The 26,330-nt window shown below is 40.4% G+C and overlaps 1 protein-coding gene across 4 annotated transcripts in view; it reads left to right on the forward strand.

The window, feature by feature from the left end:
* Positions 1 to 26,330, forward strand: part of rerea (arginine-glutamic acid dipeptide (RE) repeats a) — a 619,674-nt gene that overhangs the window by 369,807 nt on the left and 223,537 nt on the right. The window contains exon 1 of one of the 4 annotated variants that reach the window (XM_059952299.1): positions 4,039 to 4,197. The exons of the other annotated variants lie outside the window; for them this stretch is intronic. Coding sequence (XP_059808282.1) covers positions 4,172 to 4,197 — 26 coding nt within the window. The 5' untranslated portion in view covers positions 4,039 to 4,171. Of the gene's footprint in view, positions 1 to 4,038; positions 4,198 to 26,330 lie in introns of those variants that run through there. 4 annotated transcript variants of the gene reach the window in all.

Genomic DNA, 26,330 nt, shown 5'->3' on the forward strand with positions numbered 1-26,330 from the left:
CTTATATTCAATTCCCCTTGTAACAAAGGCCAACATTCCATTTGCCCTCTTCACTGCCTGTTGCACTTGCTCATTCACCTTCATTGACTGGTGAACTAGGACTCCTAGGTCTCTTTGCATTTCTCCCTTACCTAACTCGACACCGTTCAGACAATACTCTGCCCTCTTGTTCCAGCTTCCAAAGTGGATAACTTCACATCTATTCACATTGAATGACATCTGCCAAGTATCTGCCCACTCACTCAGCCTATCCAAGTCTCCCTGTATTCTCCTAACGTCCTCTTCGCATGTCACACTGCCACCCAGTTTAGTATCGTCAGCAAACTTGCTGATATAGTTTTCAATGCCCTCATCTATATCATTGACATAAATCGTAAAGAGCTGTGGTCCCAATACAGAGCCCTGTGGTACCCCACTAGTCACCTCCAGCCAGTCTGAGAAACACCCATTCACTGCTACCCTTTGCTTTCTATCTGCCAACCAGTTTTCTATCCATGTTGAAACCCTGCCCCCAATGCCATGAGCTCTGATTTTACTCACCAATCTCCTATGTGGCACCTTATCGAATGCCTTCTGAAAATCTAGGTACACAACATCTACTGGCTTACCCTCGTCTAACATCCTTGTTACACCCTCAAAAAAACTCCAACAGATTAGTACAAGAGCAAGGAAATCCTCTTGCATTTGTACAGAGCCCTGGTGAGACCACACCTGGAGTACTGTGTACAGTTTTGGTCTCCAGGGTTAAGGAAGGACATCCTGGCTGTAGAGGAAGTGCAGCATAGATTCACGAGGTTAATTCGTGGGATGTCTGGACTGTCTTACGCAGAGGGGTTAGAGAGACTGGGCTTGTACACGCTGGAATTAAGGAGATTGAGAGGGGATCTGATTGAAACATATAAGATTATTAAGGGATTGGACAAGATAGAGGCAGGAAATATGTTCCAGATGCTGGGAGAGTCCAGTACCAGAGGGCATGGTTTGAGAATAAGGGGTAGGTCATTTAGGACAGAGTTAAGGAAAAACTTATTCTCCCAGAGAGTTGTGGGTGTCTGGAATGCACTGCCTCGGAAGGTAGTGGAGGCCAATTCTCTGGATGCTTTCAAGAAGGAGCTAGATGGGTATCTTATGGATAGGGGAATCAAGGGATATGGGGACAAGGCAGGAACTGGGTATTGATAGTAGATGGTCAGCCATGATCTCAAAATGGTGGTGCAGGCTTGTAGGGCCGAATGGTCTACTTCTGCACCTATTGTCTATTAACCTACTAACTGGTATATTCTTCTGCCACTGTGGCAGTGTATAGTTATTTAAGTTACTGTCGTCTTCATCTTCCTGTCGAATTGAACAAGTCTAGCCATTCTCCTCTGACCTCTCTCACTAACAAGGCATTTTCCTCCAGAGAACTGACACTCAATGGGTGTTTTTTGTTCTTCATAACATTCGCTGAAAACTCTAGAGACAGTTGTGCATGAAAATCCCTGGAGATCAGCAGTTTCTGAGATACTCAAACCACCCGGCCTGATACCAGCTGTAATTCCATGGACAAAATCAGTTAGATGATATTTCTTCTCCATTCTGATGCTTGGTCTGAACACAACTAAACTTCCTGTCCATGTCTGCAGTAGATATTTGTATTAACGAGAGAGTGTACCTAATAAAGTGGCCACTAAATATAATATTACCGTTACAGTGGAAGTGTAGTGCAGATAATCTAGGGTTATGATGAGGTGGATTGTGAGTACAAGAGTCATAATAGCGGAATAGAGCTATTCTTGAGCCTGTTCGTGTGTCTTTTCAAGCTTTTGTGTTGCTCCTCATTAGAACAGGGGAGAAGAGAAAATGACCGGGATACCTGCCTTCCCGAGGCAGTGAATGGGCAGATGGAGTCTGTGAAGAGTAGGCCAGTTTTTGTCAGGAGGATTGAGTGTGTCCATTAATCTCTGCAATTTCTTGTGGTCTTGGAAGAACAGTTGCCTTCCCAAGCTATGATAGAATGTTTTCTGTGGTGCACCTGTAACAATTGGTGAGGATCAGCAAGGGCAAGCAGAATTTCCTTCACCGTTTGAGGAAGTTAAAGGTGCTTAAATAAAATAGCCAGCTGGACTAATGCTGCAAGTGCTTCTCCAATGACATGATTTGAACACCTTCCAAATGGATTTTGACTCATCCTTATGTATTTCAGAACCAGAAGAAACCAAACTCTTTGAAGTTAGTGTGATATCAAATTCAAATTGGTGTTTCACAAATGTGTTGAAAACTGAGGAGGAAGATGGAAGTTTACTCAAACTTTAAAAGCCATGAAGGGTGGTTATCCAGAGCAGTGCTTGATATTAAGCATTGTCAGGGTGCAAAATGCTGACAGCTTCTTGACTGCATTAATTGTAGTCCAGAAAGCCCAGGACAAAATGCATTATTTTAATGGCTGTTGGAAATGGTTTCAGGAACAGCAGTCATATGGAAATTGGCTATAGCTTTGAGAAAGGGAAAAACGTTGAATTATGGAGAAAGGCTGGGGTTGGAGAGCTAGGTAAACAGATTGGTAACATGGGTCTGCAGTATCTGATGCTCCAATATGGCGTCTCTACATTGGTGTGACCCAACATAGATGGGGGACTGCTTTTTTGAGTGCCTTCTCTCTATCCACAAAATAACAGGATTTTCTGGTGGCCGACCATTTTAATTCCATTCCTCCCCATTCCCATTCCAACATGTTGGTCCATGGCTGCCTCTACTGCCAGAATGAGGCCTCTCTCAGTAGTAGGAGCAATACCTCATATTCCATCTGGGTAGACTCCAACTTGATGGCATGAACTTTGATTTCTTCAACCATTTGTTGTTCCAATGAGATGTGCTGAGCATCTTCCAAATGGTAATTCTCCCCCCTTCCCTCTTCTTGAATTCCCCATTGTGGCTCCCCTCTTTTCTCTTCTCCTCACATGCCTATCACCTCCCTCTGTTGTCCCTGCTCATTCCCTTTTTCCTGTAATTGTACTCATTTTCTGATGCACCATCAATAACTGTGAGACGTGGGTTAAGGTAGGCTTTTATTGGCTGGAAGAAAGAACAAACAGCAAGTGACCACCACACTACATCCTGGAGACTGAGGCCAGGGTTGTGTCTCCAATCGCCTTTATACCGGGGTCCGTGGGAGGAGCCACAGGAGCAGTCAGCAAGGGGGCGTGTCCAGACAGGTCTATGTAGTTCACCACATTTTCCTCTCCTATAAGAATCCCATTTCTGTAGCCCTTTACCTTTTCACCTATCACTTCCCAGTTTCTTCATTCATCCCCCTCCCCCACCCACCTATCACCTTCTAGCTTGTACTCCTTCCCCTCCCCACACCACCTTATTTTGGCTGCTTCCCCTTTCCTTTCCAGTCCTGTGGAGAGTCTCAGCCCAAAATGTTGACTGTTTATTCATTTCCAGAGTTGCTGTCTGACCTGCTGAGTTCCCCCAGCATTTTGCGTGTGTTGCTCTTGTGTATATAAAATGGTTTGATATTTTTTGTTGAATGGAAATAACAGTAAAGCATTAATTTTAATTGAGTGCACTGTCATGAGTTTGAACATTGTTTTTTGACATTGCCTCTTGGAAGGAGTGAAGATAATCATTGAAACACTTGTTTTGTAGTAATAAATTACTGGAGAAATGTTTTCTTGTTTTTGAAGTGGTTTCATATGGATGAGCCTAATTTATTTTTGGAGGATAATTGCTTCTGTTTAGAGTGTAGCTTTTATTGGTGAATATCTTGGCAATAATTTACCAACTGACCACCGAAATCTGAATTGATCTTGGTTTGATGTTTGTCACAGTACCCCCTTTGATAGGGCCCTTTTCTTTCAGCAGTTCTCACTAAAGCTCCCTGGAGCTGGGAGCTGGTTCTGCATGCTTATTTAGAGAACATAAAGGGAGAGATTGATTGTTCTGTATGTGAGGGAGACAGGGTCATGGCACATGCTCAGTGCTGACATTTTGAGGGGAAGTTTTTACGCTCTGCGTGGAGGCTGAGGTCACAGCACAAGCTCAGTGAAAGCATTCTAAGGTCTCTCAGAGACTGCGTGTGCCACCATTTTGAGTAAAGAGAGTAGGAAAAAGGGAGACTTTTGCATTCGGTGCGGTCTGTAGCCAGACTGAGGATATAATTAAACCGAAAGGACTTGTTTACACCATGGATGATCTCTTCAGCCCTCGGAGGTAGGCTTATTTATTTTGGCCTATCTTAAAAGGCTGCATTTTGTGGATTCCTTGCCTTGACAAATATTTATTATGAAATCTTCATTATTAACGCTGCAAGCCCTTTTGCTGCTGTTTCTGAATGTTTGATCTGCATTAAGCAGGAAATGGTGATCCTTTCCTAAACACCTGGCTGTCCTTTTTTTTTCCCATTTTGTAAAGTGAAAGATTCAGAGCCATTTCTTCTGCTTTGGGGAGAAAGGGAAGGAAATCAAATCATGGCAGTAAAATTTATATAATTATTTTGCTGGCTTCAGTCAAATTTTCTCTTTTTGTGCTATTTAGTCTAGGCTTCTTTTTGTGCAGTTTGCCTTTATAATTTTCCTCCAAGCCGAGAAACGTACCATTTTGGGGCATCCGTAGGCATGAGAACTATTTGGGCCTGTCAGTTTGATTAGGGAAATGGTAGGGGTTAGGATTTGGTGAGGACTACTATTGGTGGCTTCCAGAGATGGGTGGGGCCTCAGTGCTTGTTCTTTTGGATATATACTCAGGTCTTTGTGATGTTAAATTTCATTTGCAGAAGGAAATTAAAAATACAAACTTGATATTTGGAAATAAATGCATTATTATTTTGTAACTTTTTAAACAAAAGCTTAAGATTTGCAGTTACAAAGCTGGTGGCAGAAGTTCTTTTGGTCCAAAACTTGCACCTCAAAGACATTGTTGTTTAAACCAATCTCCTTTGATAAGGACTGGGATGAACCTTACACCTCGATTCCAATCAGCGCATTCCAACCAAGTTCAGATGAGCCATTTTGGAAGCAAGTTCAGTGATGTCAAGATTGGTACTTTGTTAAAGCAGAGATATTAGAGATATTTTGTATAAATAGCGGATATGTTTGAACATCATGGCAACACTTCCTATTCATATGTACCTGTATCAAAGGAAGTCATTGGGTACCTATAATACTCTGATCACTACTTTCTGATAACTTTGGTAAGTTGGGCAAGAGAATGCCAAAGCAATCCAGCAGTATTCTGAATAAAAGTTGCTTTGACAATGTTTGGAAGGATCTGGATTTAAATGCAGCAACCAAGATGAAGGATTTATAAGCAATCATTAATTGCAGATTAGCTTTGTAGTGAATTTCCATTTGAGAGGTACAAAGCTTTTCATTTAAATATTTTGCACCACTCCCTATATAGTAGACCAAAGTATATTGGGGTTGAGGTGACGTGTTCTACAATAAATCAGTTTTATAAATTAATATTTGAGAGCTTGGCCTGTGGAGAGCAGCAAGTGTTTTGAGCTATTTAATTTACCTAAAATTCCACTGTTTTTGGTCATTGTGAAGTCATATTTTCCTACTGATTGTTTATAATGCAATGGTAAAATATCCCAAGTGCCTCACAGGAATACTGTATTATTAAACTAAAGCTGATGCCAAGACATGTTGGTGAGTAGGTTTAGGACAGAATTGTTGACCTTTGGGCCTATACTGTGTGACAATACTGCTACCATCTGGAGCTGATTAAACTTCGGTAAGTTCATGAAACTAGAAATGATGAAAGCCGAGGAGTTCCAAGATGGGAGACGTAGGCTACTGTGGAGGTATTTGAAAATGAGTACAGGCATTAAGGTAATGTATGAATAGAATTGGATGGGTGTAGGAATTCAGGTGACCTCAAGATTGGGGAGAATAGATTGAAAGATGCAAGCCAGTGTTATACAGGAGTGGGCACAGTAGGAAGTGATGAGGTGTGAGCAGGGATTTTGTGCAAGGTTGGTGTTGGCTAGGTTTTATACATTTAGAGAGATGAAAATGGCATCTTAGTATTGAGCTAAACTTTTTCAGACATAACACTAGTCTTCTATAGGTTCTGGGTCAGTTTCAAATATTTACTATTGGAATGGATTGATATGATCACAAAGGAATTGAACTTGTGATGGAGACTCAAGATGATGGCTTAGGTATTCCCAATATTTAAGAAGCAGAAATTTCTACTTCAGCATTAGATGCCAGACAAACAACCTAATAAAACTGAGACATTGAAAACGATTTTTGTATTAACGTCAATGCTCTTTTTTCCAGTTACTCCACACAGTGCTATTGAGTACAAAGTTCCAGAACATAGTCCCAGCAGTGAAGTTGGAGCAGCATTAAATGTACTTTGAACTTCGAACTTCTGTGTATTCTGAGGTTGTGCCCTCTGGTACTCCTCTCCCTTATTTAGGAAACATCCTCTCATATCCACTATTAGGCCTTTCAATGTTTGAATGAGATCTTTCGTTCTTCTAAACTCCAGCGAGTACAGGTCCTTAGCCATGCAAATGTTCCCTGTACTTTAACCCGGGATTGTTCTCATGAATCTATGTAGGTGTTCCTCAGGAGTTAGTATTTGGACCACTACTTTTCACATTGTTTGTCAGTGATTTAGATAATGGAATTGATGGCTTTGTGGGAAAGTTTGTGGATGATATGAAGGTAGGTGGATGGGTAGGTAGTACTGAGGAAGTAATGTGATTGCAGGAGGACTTAGACCGATTGGAAGAATGGGCAAACAAGTGGCAGATGGAATACAGTTTTGGGAATTGCATGACAATGCATTTTGGTAGAAGGAAAACATTATCTACATTATCTAAATGGGGAGAAGGTTTAAACATCAGAGGCGCAGAGGGACTTGGGACTCCCAGAAGATATATTTACAAGTTGAGTCTGTGGTAAAGAAGGCAAATGCAATGTTGGCATTTATTGCCACAAGAGGACAGGTTTAAGGTGCTGGGGAGTAGGTACAGAGGTGATGTCAGGGGTAAGTTTTTTGCTCAGAGAATGGTGAGTGCGTGGAATGGGCTGCCGGCAACGGTGGTGGAGGCGGATATGATAGGGTCTTTTAAGAGACCTTTGGATAGGTACATGGAGCTTAGAAAAATAGAGGGCTTTGGGTAAGCCTAGTAATTTCTAAGGTAGGGACATGTTCAGCACAACTTTATGGGCCGAAGGGCCTGTATTGTACTGTAGATTTTCTATGTTTCTATGTTTTCTATTTCAGGCCCATGTGATGAAGTATCTTTGAACTGAATGTAAACTCTGTTGTTCCTTTAAGATGCTGCCTGACCTGCTGTGTGTTTTTGGCAATTTCTGTTTTTAACTGGGGGAGTTCTGGGTACAGTTCCTCCTCCTTGTCAATCACAGATCTGTTCTGTCAATGAGCAATACATCAGCAGGGATTTTGAAGGGGAAGAGTCCAGATCATTGCCTGTATTTCAGACTCTAATTGTGGTCAGAATTCTTTGAGTATTGTCTTGCTTCATTGCATTTCCTCTGTAGCTGTTACACTTTATTCTGCATTGTTAGTGTTTTACCTTTTTCAACCGCAGTACCCTGTGTAATGATCTGATCTGTATGAGTAGTATGCAAGATGTGCTTTTCCCCGTATTGTCACTGGGACATGTGACAATAGCAAGCAATTCCAATTCAAACTGTTGTTTAACTAGTCTGTACGTACCATTGCCTGGCTGCTCCTGAAGAGCACTTTATGGATCACCATGACAAAATCCAGTGCCCAGGTCAATGTTGGAAGATCTGTCAACACATTGTGATATATATATCATGTTTCAAAAAGTGGAAGATTTGATGCAACTGAATGACTTGATCCCACCACCATCTAGTCCAAGCTCTTCTTTTTGCTACTGCCATCAGGAAAGAGGTACAGGAGCCTGGGGTCCCACACCACCAGGTTCAGGAACAGTTAATACCATGAAGACTCACTTTCAATTAATCTACAACTCATGTTCTCTGTATTATTATTTATTTTGTGTTTGCACAATTCATCATCTTTGCACATTGGTTGCTTGTCAGTCTTTATGTATAGTTTTTTTTCCCATTGTATTTATTTTCCTGTAAATGCATGCAGGAAAATGTATCTCAAGTTAATATATGGTGACATGTACATACTTTAATATGTTAAAGAACACAATAATACAAAAAACAATAAATATAAATACATAAGATTGATTATACGTCTATAAAGTCACACTAGGTACAGGAGTGTCTGTACATAAATGACTGACAGGAAATTATAAAATAGTGGTAGTTGGCAGTGTGGAGGTGTTGACTAGCTTTATTGTTTGGGGAAGATAATGTTTTTGAGTCAGGTGGTCCTGGCATGGATGCTATGTAGCCTTTTCCTGATGGGAGTGCAGCAAGCAGTCCATGAGCAGGATGGTTGGGGTCCTTCATGATGTTAATGACTTTTTAATGGTAAAATGGTAACAGAAGTAAAATGGTCCAGAAGATGAGGGAACATGAACCAATCCTCATAGTGGGATCACAAGTGGAGAGAATGAGCAATTCCAAGTTCCTGGACTTCAGTATCTCTGAGGATCTAACCTGGTCCCAACATATCGATGCAGCTGTAAAGAAGGCAAGACAGCAGCTATATTTCATTTGGAGTTTGAGGAGATTTGGTTTGTCACCTAAAACACTCAAACTTCTACAGATGTACTGTAGAGAGCGTTCTGACAGGCTGTATCACTATCTGGTATGGAGGAACTACTGCACAGAATTGAAAGAAGCTACAAAAAGTTATAAAATTAGTCAGCTCCATCATTGGTACTTGCCTTTGTGTATCCAAGACATCTTCCAGGAGTGGTACCTCAGAAAGGTGGCATCTATTATTAAGGATCCCCATCACCCAGGACATGCCCTCTTCTCATTGTTACTGTCAGGAAGGAGGTACAGAAGCCTGAAGGCACACATTCAGTGATTCAGGAACAGTTTCTTCCCCTCTGCCATCTGATTCCTAAATGGACATTAAACCCATGAACTCTACTTCACTTTATATTTTTTTTCTGGTTCTGCACTAGTTTTAATTTAACTATTTAATAAACTTACTATAACTCATTTATTTATTTTTCTTTATATTTATCATGTGTTGCATTGTACTGCTGCCGCTGTTAACAAATTTATGGCATATGCCAGAGATATTACACAGATTTCTGATTCTGATATACAGAGCAGGACTTATAATTAGCTGGTTATAAGAGTGTAACAAGGAACGGGTCCATAACATTCAGACCATTGAACCTGTTCCATATTTCATTTCAAATATGGTTGATTTGTATGGGCGGTGTATTTACTAACTTAGGTTTGTTTATTTTTTTGTTGCTTCCTAAAAAAAATCCTTCAATCTTTGTTCCAAATTTTTCAGTAAAGCTAGTCCTTAAGGGAGTTAGTCTTTGTGTTTGAAATCACTCTAAAAAACTTAGGAATTATGACCCAATAAATCTGAAATATTTGCTACATAAAAGTAGCAGTAATAAAATAGATTAATGTTTGACTGAATTTGTCCCACTCCCATCAGGGACGAGGCTATGTAGTATCCACACCAGGACCACCAGACTCAAAAACAGTTACTTTCCCCAAGCTGTAAGGCTGATCAATGCCTCCACCCACCAACCCACCTCTCCTCACCTTTCCTGTCAGTCATCTATGTACAGACACTCCTGTGCCTAGTTCACTTTATGGACATACAATCAATCTTATGTATTTATATTTTTAAAAATTATTATTGTTCCTTTATCTTGTTCTGGATTTTTTGCGCTGCATCAGATCCAGAGTAACAATTATTTTATTTTCCTTTACAATTGTGTGTTGGAAATGACATCAGTCAATCTCGAATCTTGAATTGCCAGATTACGCAGCTTAATATAGTGAATTAATAAGTTGAATTCAGTTAAGTGGAGCTCAACAATTTCACTTCATTTTTCTGTTTATAATGTTTCAATGTTTATTATGCATTATTTGTGTAATTTGAATATTTGTTCCAAACTCAAAACAAAATGACCAATGGAAATTTTAACTTGCCAGCCAAAATTGTATTTATCTTAAACTCATTTAAAATGTTTAGTTACCTGTAATTTAACAATGTTTGATGCTGACTCACATCTACCTGTAAACTGAGTCATGTCATCTGCAGAAATTGTCTGATGACTCAGTAATAGTTGGGTTTATAAAGGGAGAACAGGAGGATGAATACTGGGCCCTGGTGGAGGACTTTGTCAAATGGTGCAAGTTGAGTCATCCACAGCTCAAGATTAGTAAGACAAAGGAGATGGTGATGACCTTTAGGAAGACTAAACCTGTACTGCTTCCTGTTACTATTGATGGTAAGGAGGTGGATGTGGTGAGGACCTACAAGTACCTGGGATGCACCTGGATTACAAACTTTAATGGAGCACCAACACAGAGGCTGTGTACAAGAAGGGCCAGAGTTGCCTCTACTTCCTGTGAAGACTTGGGTTCTTTGGAATATGCAGGCTCTCCTTCACATGTTCTTCCAGTGTGTTGTCACCATTACAGTTTTCTATGTGGTGGTATGCTGAGGCAAAGGCATCAACATGGGTGATGCCAGCAGGCTCAATAAACTGATTAGAAAGCCTGGCTCTGTTGTAGGAGACAAACTGGACACACTGGAGGCTATGGTAGAACAAAGGACCCTCCGGAAAATAGGCATTTCAAAGATTTCAAAGATAGATTCAATGTCAGAGAAATGTATACAATATACATCCTGAGATGCTTTTTCTTTGCAAGCATCCATGAAAACAGAGGAGTGTCCCTAAAAAAATGTATGATAGTTTCTGGACAACGTTTCTTCCCTCTGCATGCCATCTTAGTCGAACAGAAGAGCACTTTTATTCATAGACTAAGACAACTGTGCTGGTCCAAGGAGCATTCTATGAAGTCACTCTTGCCCTCGACCATCAAGTTCTAGAATAAGTCAACCTATGGCCGGGGAACTAATGACCCCCTCCAATTAGACAGCTTGTGGTAACTTATTTTTATTCTTTCTACTTCACTTCTAATATTTCTAACTGTGCACTTGTAATGCTACTGTGACACTGTAATTTCCTTTGGGATCAATAAAGTATCTATCTCTCTATCTGATGGCCATTAGCATTTTTAAAGGATTGGAGAGATTGGAGAGGTGTTAATCCATGTAGACAATGCAACAGTGTGCAGTACTGCTGTTGTGTAAATATAGTATTGCACAAGATATTTCAAAGTGGGTGGTTGAATCTTGCATATGAGTTGTTAGCAGCAACAGGAACATCAATAATTTTATTATTCTACTTTTATTGCATACTGATACAGTTAATTCTTTGATGACATATCTGCTGCATTTAAATTTTTGAGGGTAGCTATTCGTTTGAAGATGACAACAAAATTGTTGTGGTAGTTACCTGTATAGGTGCAAGCCAACATCAGCTCTCCAGAGTGAGACAAGTTTGTACTTTATAATTCCATTGCAAATTAGAGAATGGGTCATTAATGGTCTTTGGTTCGTCCTCCACCTATCCAGTGTCCCCCCTCACCTGGTGGTTTCACTTATCAGCTGCCAGCTTATACTTCTTCCTCTTTTCCCCTTCCCCACCTTATTCTGGCTTCTGCTCCCTTCCTTTCCAGGACTGATGAAGTGTCTCGACCCAAAACATTGATTGTTATTCCTCTCCATTGATGCTGAGTTCTTCCATCACTTTCTGTGTCTTGCTCTGGATTTCCAGCCTCTACAGAATCTCCTGGTTTTATTAAAATCACCAGGAAACTATACTGGCTTATTTTCTTCGTATCACTTCCTCCATGACCTTTCCCCATTACTCTTGCAAAATTAAGCAAATTTTAATTCAGCTAATTAATTTCTTTCTAAAATTACGTTTATGCTTCAATTTTGTACTGAAGCACATCTGTTGGTGGATGTGCTATAGTTGTAACTGTTCCTGAATTTGTGATAATCATTGGAAATCTGGAATCTTCCCTGCTTCCATAATTTTATTCACTTCTGAAAACCAGCCTTGATAAATGGACTGTGGCATGAACTTCGGAGACGTGCTTTATTCTCATTTTGTTCAGGATAGACTAAATGGGCAAAAGGTCCTCTTTCTATGTTGTAGTGCTCTGTGACTCTGTTTTAATAATTACTGTCTGTCTTGTATCAAAGTAGAAAGCATGGTCTTGCTAACACTGCCACAAGCAGAATAGTGTTAGAAGATCTTGATTTTGCTGGTATTTGCCTTTCAGAAATATTTTGCGAAATGGACCAGGGAATTACATTTATAAAATTGAAACTTGGTTTCACCTCTCCTCAACCTCCTGTTTTGTCCATACTGCTGGCCTGTTGCAAATCAGTAAAGAGGACAGATTGGTTTTTCTTTTCCAATAAAGAATCAGCCAGGAAAATTAAGGTTGTCATAGCCAGGGGGTGGTAGTGAGGATAAGCTCCCACTACCTATTAAATGCTCCCAATGGCATGGGTCTCAAATAGCTTCTGATTACCAAGTCCAGCTGCTGGCATACACATATGGCTTAGCTACTAAGCCAGGCAGAACCATTCCTATTGACACGAGAAATGGCTAAAGGCTTGTTACTGGTGCTTTAAAGCCAGTTGTTTTGGGCAGATGGGGCTCATCGGCTGTGGTTGGCAGATCATCTAGGAGAAGGAAAACTGCTCTCAAACCTCTGCTGCCTTGCGGCTATACCCACACATGGAAAAGGTTTCGGGAATAAACCCTACAGAAAAATATCCAGTGCTGGAGTCCCTAAGGTAGTCTTACGTTGAATTTATTTCTGACTGGCAACTCCTGTGACGCCGCTAGTGCCAAACCATATTGGTGTCTGGGTTCCTTTGGATTCATCAACTGCTTAGAGAGGGGAGCCTATTGCATTGGCTTTCCAAATTGTACTACCCTGGCCTGCAAATTTACAGCGAGGACATAATACCCATGGTCAGCCGCAACCAAAGGAGGGCCAGGGTCTTTAGATGTGGTCATCTGAATTCATGTGTTCAAATCTACCCTGTTAAGTGTGAAATTGAGGTAGGATTTGATTCCTTGTGGAAGTTTTGGAGGAAGTTAATATGTATTCGGTCTGCTAAAATGTGTGGAGCTTTGTTGACAGTCAGTCCCAATGAGAGTATGCATTCAGTGACCAATTTATTAGGTACACCTGTACCCCTGAAATCAGCCAATCATATGGCAGCAACTCATTGTATAAAATCACGCAGACATGGTCAAGAGGTTCACATACAAAATGCTGGAGCAACTCCATAAGTCAGGTAACATCTGTGGAAAGGAATAGGTGGTTGATATTTTGGGCTGTGACTCTTCATCAGAACTCTTTCAGTGTTTATGTTAAGAGGTTCAATTGTTCAGACCAAACATCATAAAATGGAAGCAATGACCAGACCAGCTCAAGCTGACAGTAACACAGATAACCACACACTACAACAGTGGTATGCAGAAGAGCAGCTCTGAACATGCAACACATTGTACCTTGGTGGATGAGCTGCAGCAGGGGTCACCAACCTTTTATGCACTGAGGACCGGTTTAATATTGACAATATTCTTGTGGACAGGCCCGGGAAGGGGGGGGGGGGGCGGGGGCGGTGGAGGAGTGGGTGGTGTTAATCACAACCGGAATACAGCGATATTCGAAGGAGGTTCCTTATGTCTAGTCTATTCCGCAATTTTGTTTTCGTGGCTATCAGCACTTGCTTCTGTCCCGCTTGCTCACGTCTTTTCCGCTCAAAAAACTCAATGGGTTTGTCTTTAAGTACAGGGTGCTTCGACTTAAGGTGCCGAAGCTGTTTTCATTGCCTCATTAGACAGCCTCCGGTCCCGAACTCCAGCCTCCGCCTGCCCACCACCAGACCCCTTGCCCAGGTGTGGCTGGTCGTGGGTAGGGTGAGAGGACAAGGTAAGGGCTGGAGGTCCCCGTGCCAGAGCTGCGGCAGTCGCAGCCAAAAAGAGAGAGACTGACCAACCGACAAGGGCACGTGCCCACCCCCCTTGTATGCAGGTCGGATCTATCGGCCGACAGAAGTTTAGCTCAAGGGATGACTTTCAGTAGATGGCAGCAAGGTAGCTGCTTTGCTACTTACGAAACCCTGAACCCGAATTAGGTCGTCTGCGAATATTTTAGCACCGGGTTGTGCACGAACATTCGGTGTGGTGAACAGGTTTAGAGGCGGCGCCCATCTGTCCGCGCTCCAGGCCAGTAGCAACAGCACTTCTCGCCGGCCGCACAAGGTGGCCGGTTACCTGAGACCAACCAGTGATCCCTGTCACGAGGGTATCACTGCGTTCAGGCGTCTGATGACCTCGTGTGCGTTCAAATTCAACAGTGGGCGTGACAGGGAATGAGGAAAGGTGCAGCTGATTCATATTGTTTATCGCCAAATCATATTGTTCCCTTGCGGCCCAGTAGCACATGCTTTGTGGCTTGGTACCGGTCTGCGGCCTGGTGGTTGTGGATCAATGAGCTACAGGAGCAAAAGGCCACACAGGATTTCAATCCTGTACCTAATAAAGTGCCATTGAGTGCACAGCTCATGGTCCAAGAGTGGAAGTGGCAAGTATTATCTGTTTGTAAAGTGTAGGTGACTTTGGGGTACATAATCAGTCAACTTCTTTAAAAAAAAATGATAGTCTAAGCACAAGAGATTCTGCAGATGCTGGAAACCTATAGCAACATACACAGATTGTAGGAGAACTCAGCAGGTCAGGCAGCATCTATCAAAGTGAATAAGTAGTTGAAGTTTCAGTCTGAGACCCTTCATCAGGACTGTCAAGGCCCGAAACATCGACTGTTTATTCCCCTCCATAGTTGCTGCCTGACCTGCTGAGTTTCTCCAGCTTTTTGTGTGTGTTGCAAATAATAACCTGTTGTTTTGGGGAGGAAGGCAAACATCATAATGCAAGGCCAATGAACCATTAAATATTATTTTGTTTTTATTCCTTGATTATGTTTTTTGTATTAGTGCCACTGGATTCTGATTTCTATAATTGCTGGATATTAACTTATATTGGCTGGAGTTCCAAAGTTACTTTGTTTATATTTTTGCTAATTTATTTTGAGCTACTATTCAACCCATTCTGTTTCTCTCTGATGTATTGTGTAAGGTTATTATGTGGTTAGTGTTGACATCCTTTTAGCTAAGCTGAAGAACTGATGATTATAAAGAATGCATCGCAATTGGTTCGTCACTAATGATAAAATCACAAGGTTTACAGTTGCAGAGAAAAACACTTAAGGTTTATTTAATGTTTTGATTGAGTTCGTGATGTTCTCTATAAACCTTCATATTTCTGTGTGCCTACTATATCTGAAACTTTCAACTGTGGCATTGTTGCCTTGGCTTCATGTGAGATATACTGGAATACAAGCCAAATTAATTGTCAAACTATATAAATCCTTTGGTAAATATGATTTTTAGTTACATACTTCTAGTATTGGAACAGTTATCTTTTAATCTATTCTGTTAATTAAGTGACAACACTCTAATCTCACTAAACAAAAAGAAATATTTCTCTTTGCAATATTATTATCAGTTTCTATGCAATATTATTAGTTTCTACATAGAATACAGAGTACAAGAAAGTATATATAAAAGGTCAAAAAAGGTTTTAAAAACTACCAATTAAATTATATCTGTTCATAATAACAGATTTTAAAAAAAGAGAAATATTTAAATAATTACATCATCCTATTTTTTTTAGACCACAAGACCATAGTCTAAAAGACATAGGAACAGAATTAAATCAGAGTAAAGTTCAGTATCACTGGCATTTGTCATGAAATTTGTTATTTTGTGACAGCAGAACATTGCAATATATAATAGTTAAAAATATAAATTTCAATACATATGTGAAAATAAATAAGTAGTGCATAAAAGAGAGAGGAAATATTGAGATAGTGTTCTTGGGTTCATTATCCATTCAGAAAGCTGTTGGTGGAGGGTAAGAGGTATTCAGTGCATTGAATTTCCTCCAACATCCCAGCATGGCTGATTTATTATCTTCCCTCCCCCAGCCTGATTCCCTATAACCTTTGACACACTCACTAATCAAGAACCTATCAAATTCCGCTTTAAATATACCCAATGACTTGGCCTCCACAGTCATCTGTGGCAGTAAACTCCACAGATCCATCACCCTCTATCTGAAGTAATTCCTCTTCATCTTTATTCTAAAGAGACATCCTTGTGCTTGTTCAGTTTTGACGAGAGGCAAAAACAGTCAAAAGAATTAACAGTATTTCAGGCACATAAATGGTGAGGAGTAGAGGGATATAGACCAAGGTCAACATAGACCTGGTACATGGAAGGACCTGACCTGTCCTGTACTGAACTGTTCTATATTCTATGTAGCTGGTGAATATTGACAGAGTGCAGATTTGTCTGGAGGAATTCCTGAATATAATGAGCAGTTCATCAGACTGTCTTCTGATGCTCCCCTTGTTACTGACTGTATACTTATGTTTGTATTCCTTAAAGAAGGGGGATCCAGGTATGGCTCACTGCTTGATCTCTTGTACTGCCTTAACCTGAAGCATTGGAATTCGGGCATTTTACTCATTAAAATTGACACGTAAACACAAGTTGTTGTTGAGTCCTGCACCAGCTGCTTGATGGTAACAGTGAGAAGAGAAGGATACTGGTCAAACCCAGGCAGACAGGCCAGGCTCAGATGGGGGAGTTTGGCTAATATAGAGAAATGAGCTAATTCATCTTCCGCTCTTGACCTCAACACCTTAATCTTTTCAATCTGGCTTGGTGCTTAAATCGTATAGCTGTCTTCAATGATGGGGGGGGGGGGGCTTTACCTGTGAGAAACTGGGCCATATACACTGCTTTTTTGTAAGAACTTCAGTCAATAAACAGTACTCTCCACTACACATCTACAGAAGTTTGTCAAAGTTTTAGATGTCATTCTGAAAGTTCACAAACTTCAGGAAGCAGAGGTGCTAGCGTGCTTCCTTCATCTTTGCAATTACTAGGCTCAAGATGATGCTCTGAAAGGATAAACTTGAGGAATTTAAAGTTGAAGACTTCTGATCCCTGATGAGGATTGATTTGTGGACCTCCTGCTTCCTCCTGAAGTCAATAATCAGCTCCTTGGTCTTGCTGACATTGAGTGAGAGGTTGTTGTAGCACCACTGACCCAGATTTTCAAGCTCCTATATACTAATTCGTCATCACCTTTGATTTTGCCAAGGATAGTGATACCTTCAGCAAACTTAAATATGGCACCTGAGCCATTCTTAGCCTTAAAGTCATAAATAAAAAGCAAGTAGAGCAGGGGGCTAAGCACACAGCCTTGTGCATCTGTGCTGATGGAGGTTGTGGAGGAGATGTTTTTGCCAATCTGAACTGAGTGGGGTCTGCAAGTGAGGAAATCAAGGATCCAATTGCACAAGGAAGTTTTAAGGTCTAGTTCAGAGGGAAAGAAAATATTGAGTGCTGAGCTGTAGTCGATAAAGAGCATCCTGATGTATGCATCTTTACTGTCCAGACGTTCCAGGGTGTAGTAAGGAACCAATGAAATGGTATCTACTGTGGACCTGCTGCTCTCTTAGGCAAATTAGAGTAGATCCAAGTTGCTTCTCAGGCAGAAGTTGATGTGTTTCGTCTCCAACCACTCAAAGCACTTCACAGGATGTAAATGCTACTGGATGGTAGTCATTGAGGCAGTTACCACCTTCTTCTCAGACATTGTTAAAAGTGAATCCTTCTTGAAGGTTTCAATCACACTGCCTAAGTGAGAAGTTAAAGATATCAGTGATACTCCAACCAGTTGATTGGCACAGGTAACACATCTGGGCTGGATCAGCGAGGGAATATGCTGATGGTAATTGGGCAGTGATTTCTTCAAACAAGCCTGATTAAAGTCCCCAGTTATGATCTGAAGTGCGTCAGGGTGGACTGTTTCTTGTTTGGTGATGGCAGCCTTCAATGTCGCAAGTGCCCGATGAACATCATCTTTTCCTGGTATGTAAACTGTGGTCAGTGTCATGGAGGAGAACTCTTTTGATAAGTAGAAAGGTCAGCACTTAATCGTTGGATGTTCCAGGTCAGAGTAACAAGAGTGTGTTAAGACCGCTGCGTCCAAGCACGACAAAGACTTTATCATGAAACACAGATTTCTACCTTTTGCCTTCTTCACCTCTGAAGTCCAGTCTGTCCTGTGTAATGAGAAGCCTTCTTACCGACATGTGTGGAGTGAGCTGTGTCTCTGAAACACAGAATATAGCAATCCCTCATTTCCCTCTGATACAGTCATCTTGTCCTTAAGTCCTCAGTTTTGTTATTCAGCAATTGTACATTTGCTATTACCATGATGGATAAAGAAACTTTTATTCCTCTGTGTTTCAGCCTGGCTTGGAGCCCCCTTTCTTCTGTCACTTTTGGTCATGGTGGTGAGCCTTTGTCTGCTTAAAGATGCCATATATGCATGCTTGAAAGTTAAATCCTCCAAGTGCTTTAGAGGATCGTGAAATCACTAGTTCATTAAGATGGTTCAAAAGTACTAGACATTGGTTATATAAGTACTAGACGTGAGCCAGAAGAAGCAGAAGGCAATTTAATGAAATTTTATGAATTTTATCGACATTATATTATATAATAGTGTTCTATTTTTGCAATATGGTCAATTCTTTTTAATGTAAGAAATAGGAGATAACAAACTCTGTCAGAGAAGTTGTGCTGCCTTTGGAGTTGCGGAGATTATTTTTATTTTGCACCGATTCCAGAACCCGCTGCTGAATACAACTGTGTAAAACCTCCTCAGGGAGCCCACTGCTAAGGCTCACCACTGCATTGCGTATGACTCAAGATGCAGTATGTTAGAAAGTTTGTCAGCAGAACAGAGCTTTTATTTTAAATGTTAGTGCAGAAGGTATTTCTTTCTGCTCCTGCATTATTCTACAGTGTACTAGCAAATGGGTACAATACAGGTATAAGCGTGCAAGCACAAAGTTGTCTACCAGATGTGATGGTTTATTTGTACATGTGGAATGATTGTTGTGGTTTCAAATCAGTCCTTGTTGCATCAGCCTTCTGGCCTCTAATATGATGGCATTTCATAGTAAAGAATTTCCATAGGTTTATTTGATAAAATCAGATGTTTGCTATATATAATGAATCTTCTAAATAAAACATTACATGACAGGATAGAGAAAGGAGAGTCAGTGGATGTTGCTTACTTGGATTTTCAGAAGGCCTTTGATGAGGTGTGACACATGAGGCTACTAAACAGATTGGGGAGGCATTCATAATGATCTTTCAAAAATCACTAGATTCTGGCATGGTTCTGGAAGACTGGAAAATTGCAAATACTACTTCACTGTTTAAGCAGGGAGGGAGGCAGAAGAAGGGAAATTCTAGACCAGCTAGCCTGACTTCAGTAGTTGGAAAGGTATTAGAGTCCATTATTAAGGATGAGGTTTCAGGGTTCTAGAAGCACATAAATAGGCCAAATTCACTATGATTTTCTAAAGGGGAAATCTAGCCTGACAAATCTGTTGGAATTCTTTTGAGGAAATAACAAGCAGTATACAAAGCAGCATTGGTGGATGTTGTGTACTTGGATTTTCATGACAAGGTGCCACACATGAGGCTGTTAAACAAAATTAGAGGCCGTGGTATTGCAGGAAAAATACTAGAATGGAAAGCAGATTGGCTGAACAGAAGGAGGCAAAGAGTGGAAACAAAGAGGGCCTTTTCTGGTGGCTACCAAGGACAAGTGGTGTTCCAAAGGGTTCAGTGTTGGGGGACTGCTTCTTTACACATTAGTTGTCGGTGATTTAGATGACAAAATCGATAGCTTTGTGGCCAAGTTTGTAGATGCTGTGAAGACAGGTGAAGGGCAGGTAGTGTTGAGGAAGCAGGGAGACTGCAAAAGGACTTTGGCAGATTAGGAGAATGGACAAAGAAGTGACAAATGGAATATAGTGTAGGGAAGTATATGGTTATAATGTTTGGTAGAAGAAATAAAAGCGTTTTCTAAATGGGGAGCAAATTTAGAAATCAGAGATGCAAAGGGACTTGGGAGTCCTTATACAGGATTCCCTAAAGGTTAACTTGCAGGTTGTGTCATTGGTAAGGAAGGCAATGTTAGCATTCAGTTTGAGAGGGCTACAATACAAGTTCAAGAATGTAATACTGAGGCTTTATAAGCTGTTGGTCAGGCCACACTTGAAAGATTGTGAGCCGATTTGGGCTTCTGATCTAAGAAAGGATGTGCTGGTATTGGAGAGGGTCCAGAGGAGGTTCACAGGAATGATACCAGGAATGCCAGGGTTAATGTTTGAGGAGCATTTGATTCTGGGCCTGTACTTGCAAGAGTTTAGAAGAATGAGGGGATCTCAGTGAAACCTTTTGAATATTGAAAAACCTAGACAGAGTGGATGGGGAGAGCATATTTCTGGGGGTGGGGGGAGTCTAGAACCAGAGGACAAAGTTCAAATTTATAATCAAATTTGATTATATCATATTCAATCTTGAGACTAATCTTTCTGTAGGCACTTAAAATAAAGAAACACAATATAATTCACTAAAAAGCACTCACAAGACCAGCAAAATCCATTTTGCAAAAGAGCACAAAACATGCAAACAATAAAAGAAAGTAAACAAAAACACATGGAGCACGAACTGCAGAGTCCCTGAAACTGAGTCCACAGCTGTGGAGCGCAGTCAGCGCTGAAGTGAATGAAGCCAGCCCAGGGGTCTGACGATTGCAAGGTAACAACTGCTGCTGAACCTGACACCATGAGTCTCAAAACTCCTGTGCCTTCCGCCCGACAGTAGTAGCGAGAAGAGAAAGGCATCAGTCAGAAGCAGGCATCCTCAATGATTAAAATCTCGGTCAATTCTTTAATTGACATTGAGTAATAGAACTGACCACAGGACCTTCTTCCATTATCAGGCCTCGATGCAGCGTCCACCCCCAATATTGACGGCCCTGGCCGTACCTACGCTCTCAAGAGTCTAGCTTGCTAAATCCCCCCGGAAATCATGAAAGCACCAGATCATTTAGTCAAAATTCAAAGTTCATTGTTAATTTATTATTATCAAAGTACATATACGTCACCGTGGCAGTGTAGTGGCATCAGCACTGGACTTTGAGGCAGATAGTCCTGAGTTCAAATACAGCTGGATCCCAACCCAGGCAACAGCAGTATCTGCGCGGAGAAAGTTCCTGGCAACCTACTTCCATATATTGCCGTGAAAGCCCTACGGGCAACTATACTATCCATAGGGTCAGCGTGAGTCAACAATGACTTGACGGCACTCAACAACAAACAACATACAACCCTGAGGTTTGTTTTCTTGTGGGCATACATGGTAAATCCAAGAAATATAATAGAATCAATGAAAACCTGCACCCATCAGGATAATCAATCAATCTGCAAATTACAACAAATTGTGCAAATACAAAAGAAAAATGGAAATAATAATAATAAATCAGAATCAGGTTTATTACCACTGCCACGTGTCCTGACATTTGTTAACTTAGCAGCGGCAGTTTAATGCAATTCCTGATAATATAGAAAGAGAAAAATAAGTAAATCAATTATAGTAAGTATATATATATGTAGATTAAATAGTTGATTAAAAATAGTGCAAAACAGAGATAGAAACATTGAAACATAGAAAATAGGTGCAGGAGTAGGCCATTTGTTCCTTCAAGCCTGCACCGCCATTCAGTATGATCATGGCTGATCATTCAACTCAGAACCCTGTACCTGCTTTCTCTCCATACCCCCAATCCCTTTAGCCAAAAGGGCTATATCTAACTTGATTATTTTTTTAAGATAATTTTTTTTTAAAGTGAGCTAGTGTTCATGGGTTCAATGTCTATTTCGAAATTGGATGGCAGAGGGGAAGAAGCTGTTCCTGAATCATTGAGTGTGCACCTTCTGGCTCCTGTACCTCTTTCCTGATGGTAACCATGAGAAGAGGGCATGTCCTGGGCGATAGGGGTCCTTAGTAGTGGGCACTGCCTTTCTGAAGCACTGCTCCTTGAAGATGTCTTAGATACTGTGGACGCTAGTATTCTGTACAGTAACCCCTTCCCCCATATCAGACAATAAATAAATAAGCAATAAATAAGTTGATTTTAAAGTAAATTCTTAAAAGGGAAGTCACAGGCTACACTGCAACAATCACAGCTGAAAAGTATATCTATTAGATGATGATTGCCATTTAGAAAAGAGGTGAGGAGGAATTTCTTTAGCTAGAGAGAGGTGAATCTGTGGAATTCATTGCCTTAGAAGGCAGTGGAGGCCAAATCTTTCAGAATATCTAAGGCAGAAGTTGATAGGTTGTCAATTATTAAGGTTATCAGTGGTTATGGAGAGAAGCTAGGAGAATGAGGTTGAGAGTGGTAATTGATCAGTCATGATGAAATGGTGGAGCAGACTTGATAGGTCAAATGACCTAATTTGCACCTATGTCTTATGATGTAACTTAACCAAAGAGATTTTAAGACTTTTATTTGTTATTCCTTTGCTATTTGTTTTGGGAAAAGCTAAAATATTTTGCTAACATTTTTAGTTGACTTGCTTCTTTTATTGAGGCTATCCTAGCTTTGATAATGTGAGTCTTTCCAGTGAGTTTGGGTAAGACTAGAACCAGAGGTCATGGGCTTAGGGTGAAATGTGAAATGTTTAAGGGGGAACTTCTCTGCTCAGAGGATGGTACAAGTGTGGAATGAGCTGCCAGTGGAAGTGGTGGATACAAGTTTGATTTCAGTGTTTGGGTAAGTACAGGGATGGGAGTGGTATGGAGCACTGTGGTCCTGGTCCGGGTCCAGGTCAACATTATCATCCCCTTGAAACTTCAACAGTATCATTGTCTCAAAAGTAGTCAATAAGCTCCGAGGCCTTGGCCTCAATACCTCCTTATGCAATTGGATTCTCAATTTCCTCACTTTAACCCCAGTCAGTTCGGATTGGCAACAGTATCTCCTCCACAATTACCATCAGCAGAGGTGTGCCACAAGGCTGTAGCCCCTGCTCTACTAGTTTTATACTTAACGACTCTGACACTAAGTACAGTTCCAATGGCATACTTAAGTTTGCTGATGACACTACTGTTGGCTGAATCAAAGGTGGTGCCACATTAATATTAGTGATATTTCTCTATTCCTCATTTGGAAAGTGATTTCCACAGCTTCTAAACTGCAAACTGCTACAAATTTTTAAGAGAAAATCCATCCATTTCCAAATACAGCTGTCTTTGCACTATCTGACGCAAACTGCAACACTACTTTCTTTTTATGAATCATGCTGCAGATCCATTGAATTTTTAATTATAGTTTTTTTTTATTTCACTCTGTAACAGGACAGCTCTGCAAGTCAACTAGCAATATAGTTGGAAACAGCCATGGACAAAATATAGGGAATGGATAAAATGCAAGAACTCTGAATCCTTTAATAATGCAAGAAAAAGCTTGTGAAAAATTCTGCCATTATCTTTGAGGCATTTATTCAAGTCATATTGTGTTACAACATGTGCAGGATGTCGTGACTCGCAATTTCTACTTTATTATATGGTTTCCATGGCTTTTATGCAGATTCTTCTGCAGTAGGGTGTTGTATTTCTTAACATAACAGGGAAAACTCATGATCAGCTCCTGAACGTCATCTCCAGAAAGAAGAAAGTAGATCAAAAACAAACCTGTGCTTAAAGAAAGTACCGGTAGTCCATTAAAAAAATTTTCAAAGCAAAACTAATGTCTCTGTTCCATGTCTGATTTCCATCTTCCTTTCTCCTTACAAGTTTATTAAAAGCCGCCTTCCAACAGACAGGTGAAGTCTGAAACCAGAATATAATCAGAATCAGGTTTATTATCACTGACATATGTCGTGAAAGTCAATGTTTACCTTACAGCAGCACAATGCCATGTAACAATTAAAATATACATAGTGCAAAAGAGGAATAGTAATGTAGTGTTTACGGATTCATGGATTGCTCAGAAGTCAGGTGGCCAAGTGGGAGAAGCTGTTCCTAAAGCGTTGAATGTGGATCGTCAGGCTCCTGTACCATCTCTCTGATGGTGATAATGAGAAGAGGGCATGTCCTGGTTGGTGAGGGTCCTTAATGATGGATGCTGCCTTCTTCAGGAAGCACCTTTTGAAGATGTTGTGGATGGTGGGGGAGGGTTGTGCTCATAGTGGAGCTGGCTGAGTCTGTATCCCTCTGCAGTCTCTTTTGGATAGGAGCCTCCATACCAGGTGCTGATAACCAGTCAAAATGTTCTCCATGGTACATCTTTAGAAATTTGAGATGGCAAAATGCCTTAAACTTCTAATGAGTTACAGCCCCTGGTGTGCCTTATTCATGATTGCATCAATTTGTTGGGCTCAGTGCAGGTCTTCAAGATCCCACAAACTTGAAACTGCTCACCCTTTCCACCCTTAACCCCTTGATGAAGATTGTTGTGTTTTCCCCTGAAGTCCACAATCAATTCCTTGGTTTTACTGATGCTGTGTTCAAGTTTGTTATTGCAACACCACTTAATCAGCTCATCTATCTCACTCATAAATAACTATTCCTTGCTATCTCAGATTCTGCTAATAACATTTGTGCCATTGGCAATTTTTCTAATGGTGTTAGAACTGTTGATGGCCACGCAGTTATGAGTGTGGAGAGAGTATAGCAGTAGACTGAGTATCCAGTTCTTCGCTGAAGTCCTTATCAGGACCAATATAAGACCTTGCTTATACATTCTCAAATGTTTTCAGAGAACTTTAGAGAGCATTAACCAAAGTTCAAAATAAATTTATTGTCAAGGTACCTACAGTAAACACCGCATATTACCCTGAGATTTATTTTCTTACAGGTATTCACAATAGAACACAGAAATACAACAGAATCAATGAAAAACTACACAGAAAATGACAACCAATGTGCAAAAGACAAATCGTGCAAATACAAACAAACAGACAAACAAATAAATAAATAAATAACATATTAATAATTAAAAAATAATGTGGACCGGAGCTTAGAGTACTTGAAAGTGAGTCCATGGGTTGTGGAATCACTCCAGTAGATTGTTGTATGCAGCAATCTTAAGACTGCACACAGTGTCCATTCTTCTATCCAGTGACGACTGGTTTACCTTTATGATGGTCATAATTTTAAAGAGACTGTTGGTTGTTTCAGTGGTACCTCACTGCTTCCTAACTATAAAGGCAGTTGTTTGCTGGCAGCAGCACAAGCTTTTCTTGATTTTTTTTCAGCCGAGGTTTACCGATTTGCTCCATTCCCATCTTGATATGCTTCATGCTTCTGCATCCACGGTGCTACTTTCTTCAGTCCCTCCTCCGTATATATACACATACTTCCCACTTATGCTTTAGACTATTGGTTTAGCCACATTTACCCCTAAACTCACCAGTAATTTCTCTTCAATTCATTTCTCTTAGTTCCTGATGATCATCATTGCTCAACAGTATGATGACCAGTCAGCAGAGAAGTCCAGGATTACAGTTGCCTTTGATTACTTCTAAGCCTTTGTCCCTGCTCTGCAAATCTGAACAGACTCCTTCTTTCCAGTCTGGCCATCATTTTCTGCAGACCTATGGATGTTAATTGTTGTAACACATCACAAATAGTTGTCTGCACCTCAATCCGATTCTTGCATTAAGTTATTTGTCGTGTTCCAGGTGGTGAGGTAGAAAGGAATGATGATGTAGGAAACAAAAACTGCAAGCTCAGAAAATGAGCTATCTAAAGAAAAGGGGGCAAATAATGAAATGGTATTTAGCAGGAATTACCTAAGAGAGATCAAGATAGTCAAAGATGCAAGAGTAATGAATAAACAAGATGAATGAAAAAATTAAAAAAGAAGCAGATACATTGCTCAAAAATTGTTTTAGTTGATGTCCTTCCATCTTTTCCATCCATATGTGTGCTTTGCAAATATTTATCTAGAATACATTTATTTTTGAGATTTAAAATGGATCAACTTACCATGCAAGCCAATAAATAATTGGAGATTAATATTCATAAATGTAAGAGTAAGAGTTGTTTTTGTTTATTAACATGGTCTTGAGGGTTTCTCATCTTTAGAGGGTTATTTCTTAATTTTTTCTCCATTGACACTTTGCCAATGATTTGGATTTGGCTGGGAAGAGTGAAATAATGTTCTAGACTAGTATTTGAAAGCTGCGTGTACTGTTAAAAAATATGAGTATGTCTATTATTAAATTGACCTTGTCTTTTTGCTGTTAAGAATGCTCTGGCATTTTAAGAAAGGCTAGGAGATTTCCTGATGTACCAGTAGTCATTTCTCCTTCAACTTATGTAGG

The sequence above is a fragment of the Hypanus sabinus genome, chromosome 27, assembly GCF_030144855.1.
Source record: "Hypanus sabinus isolate sHypSab1 chromosome 27, sHypSab1.hap1, whole genome shotgun sequence".
Taxonomy (NCBI): Eukaryota; Metazoa; Chordata; class Chondrichthyes; order Myliobatiformes; family Dasyatidae; genus Hypanus; species Hypanus sabinus.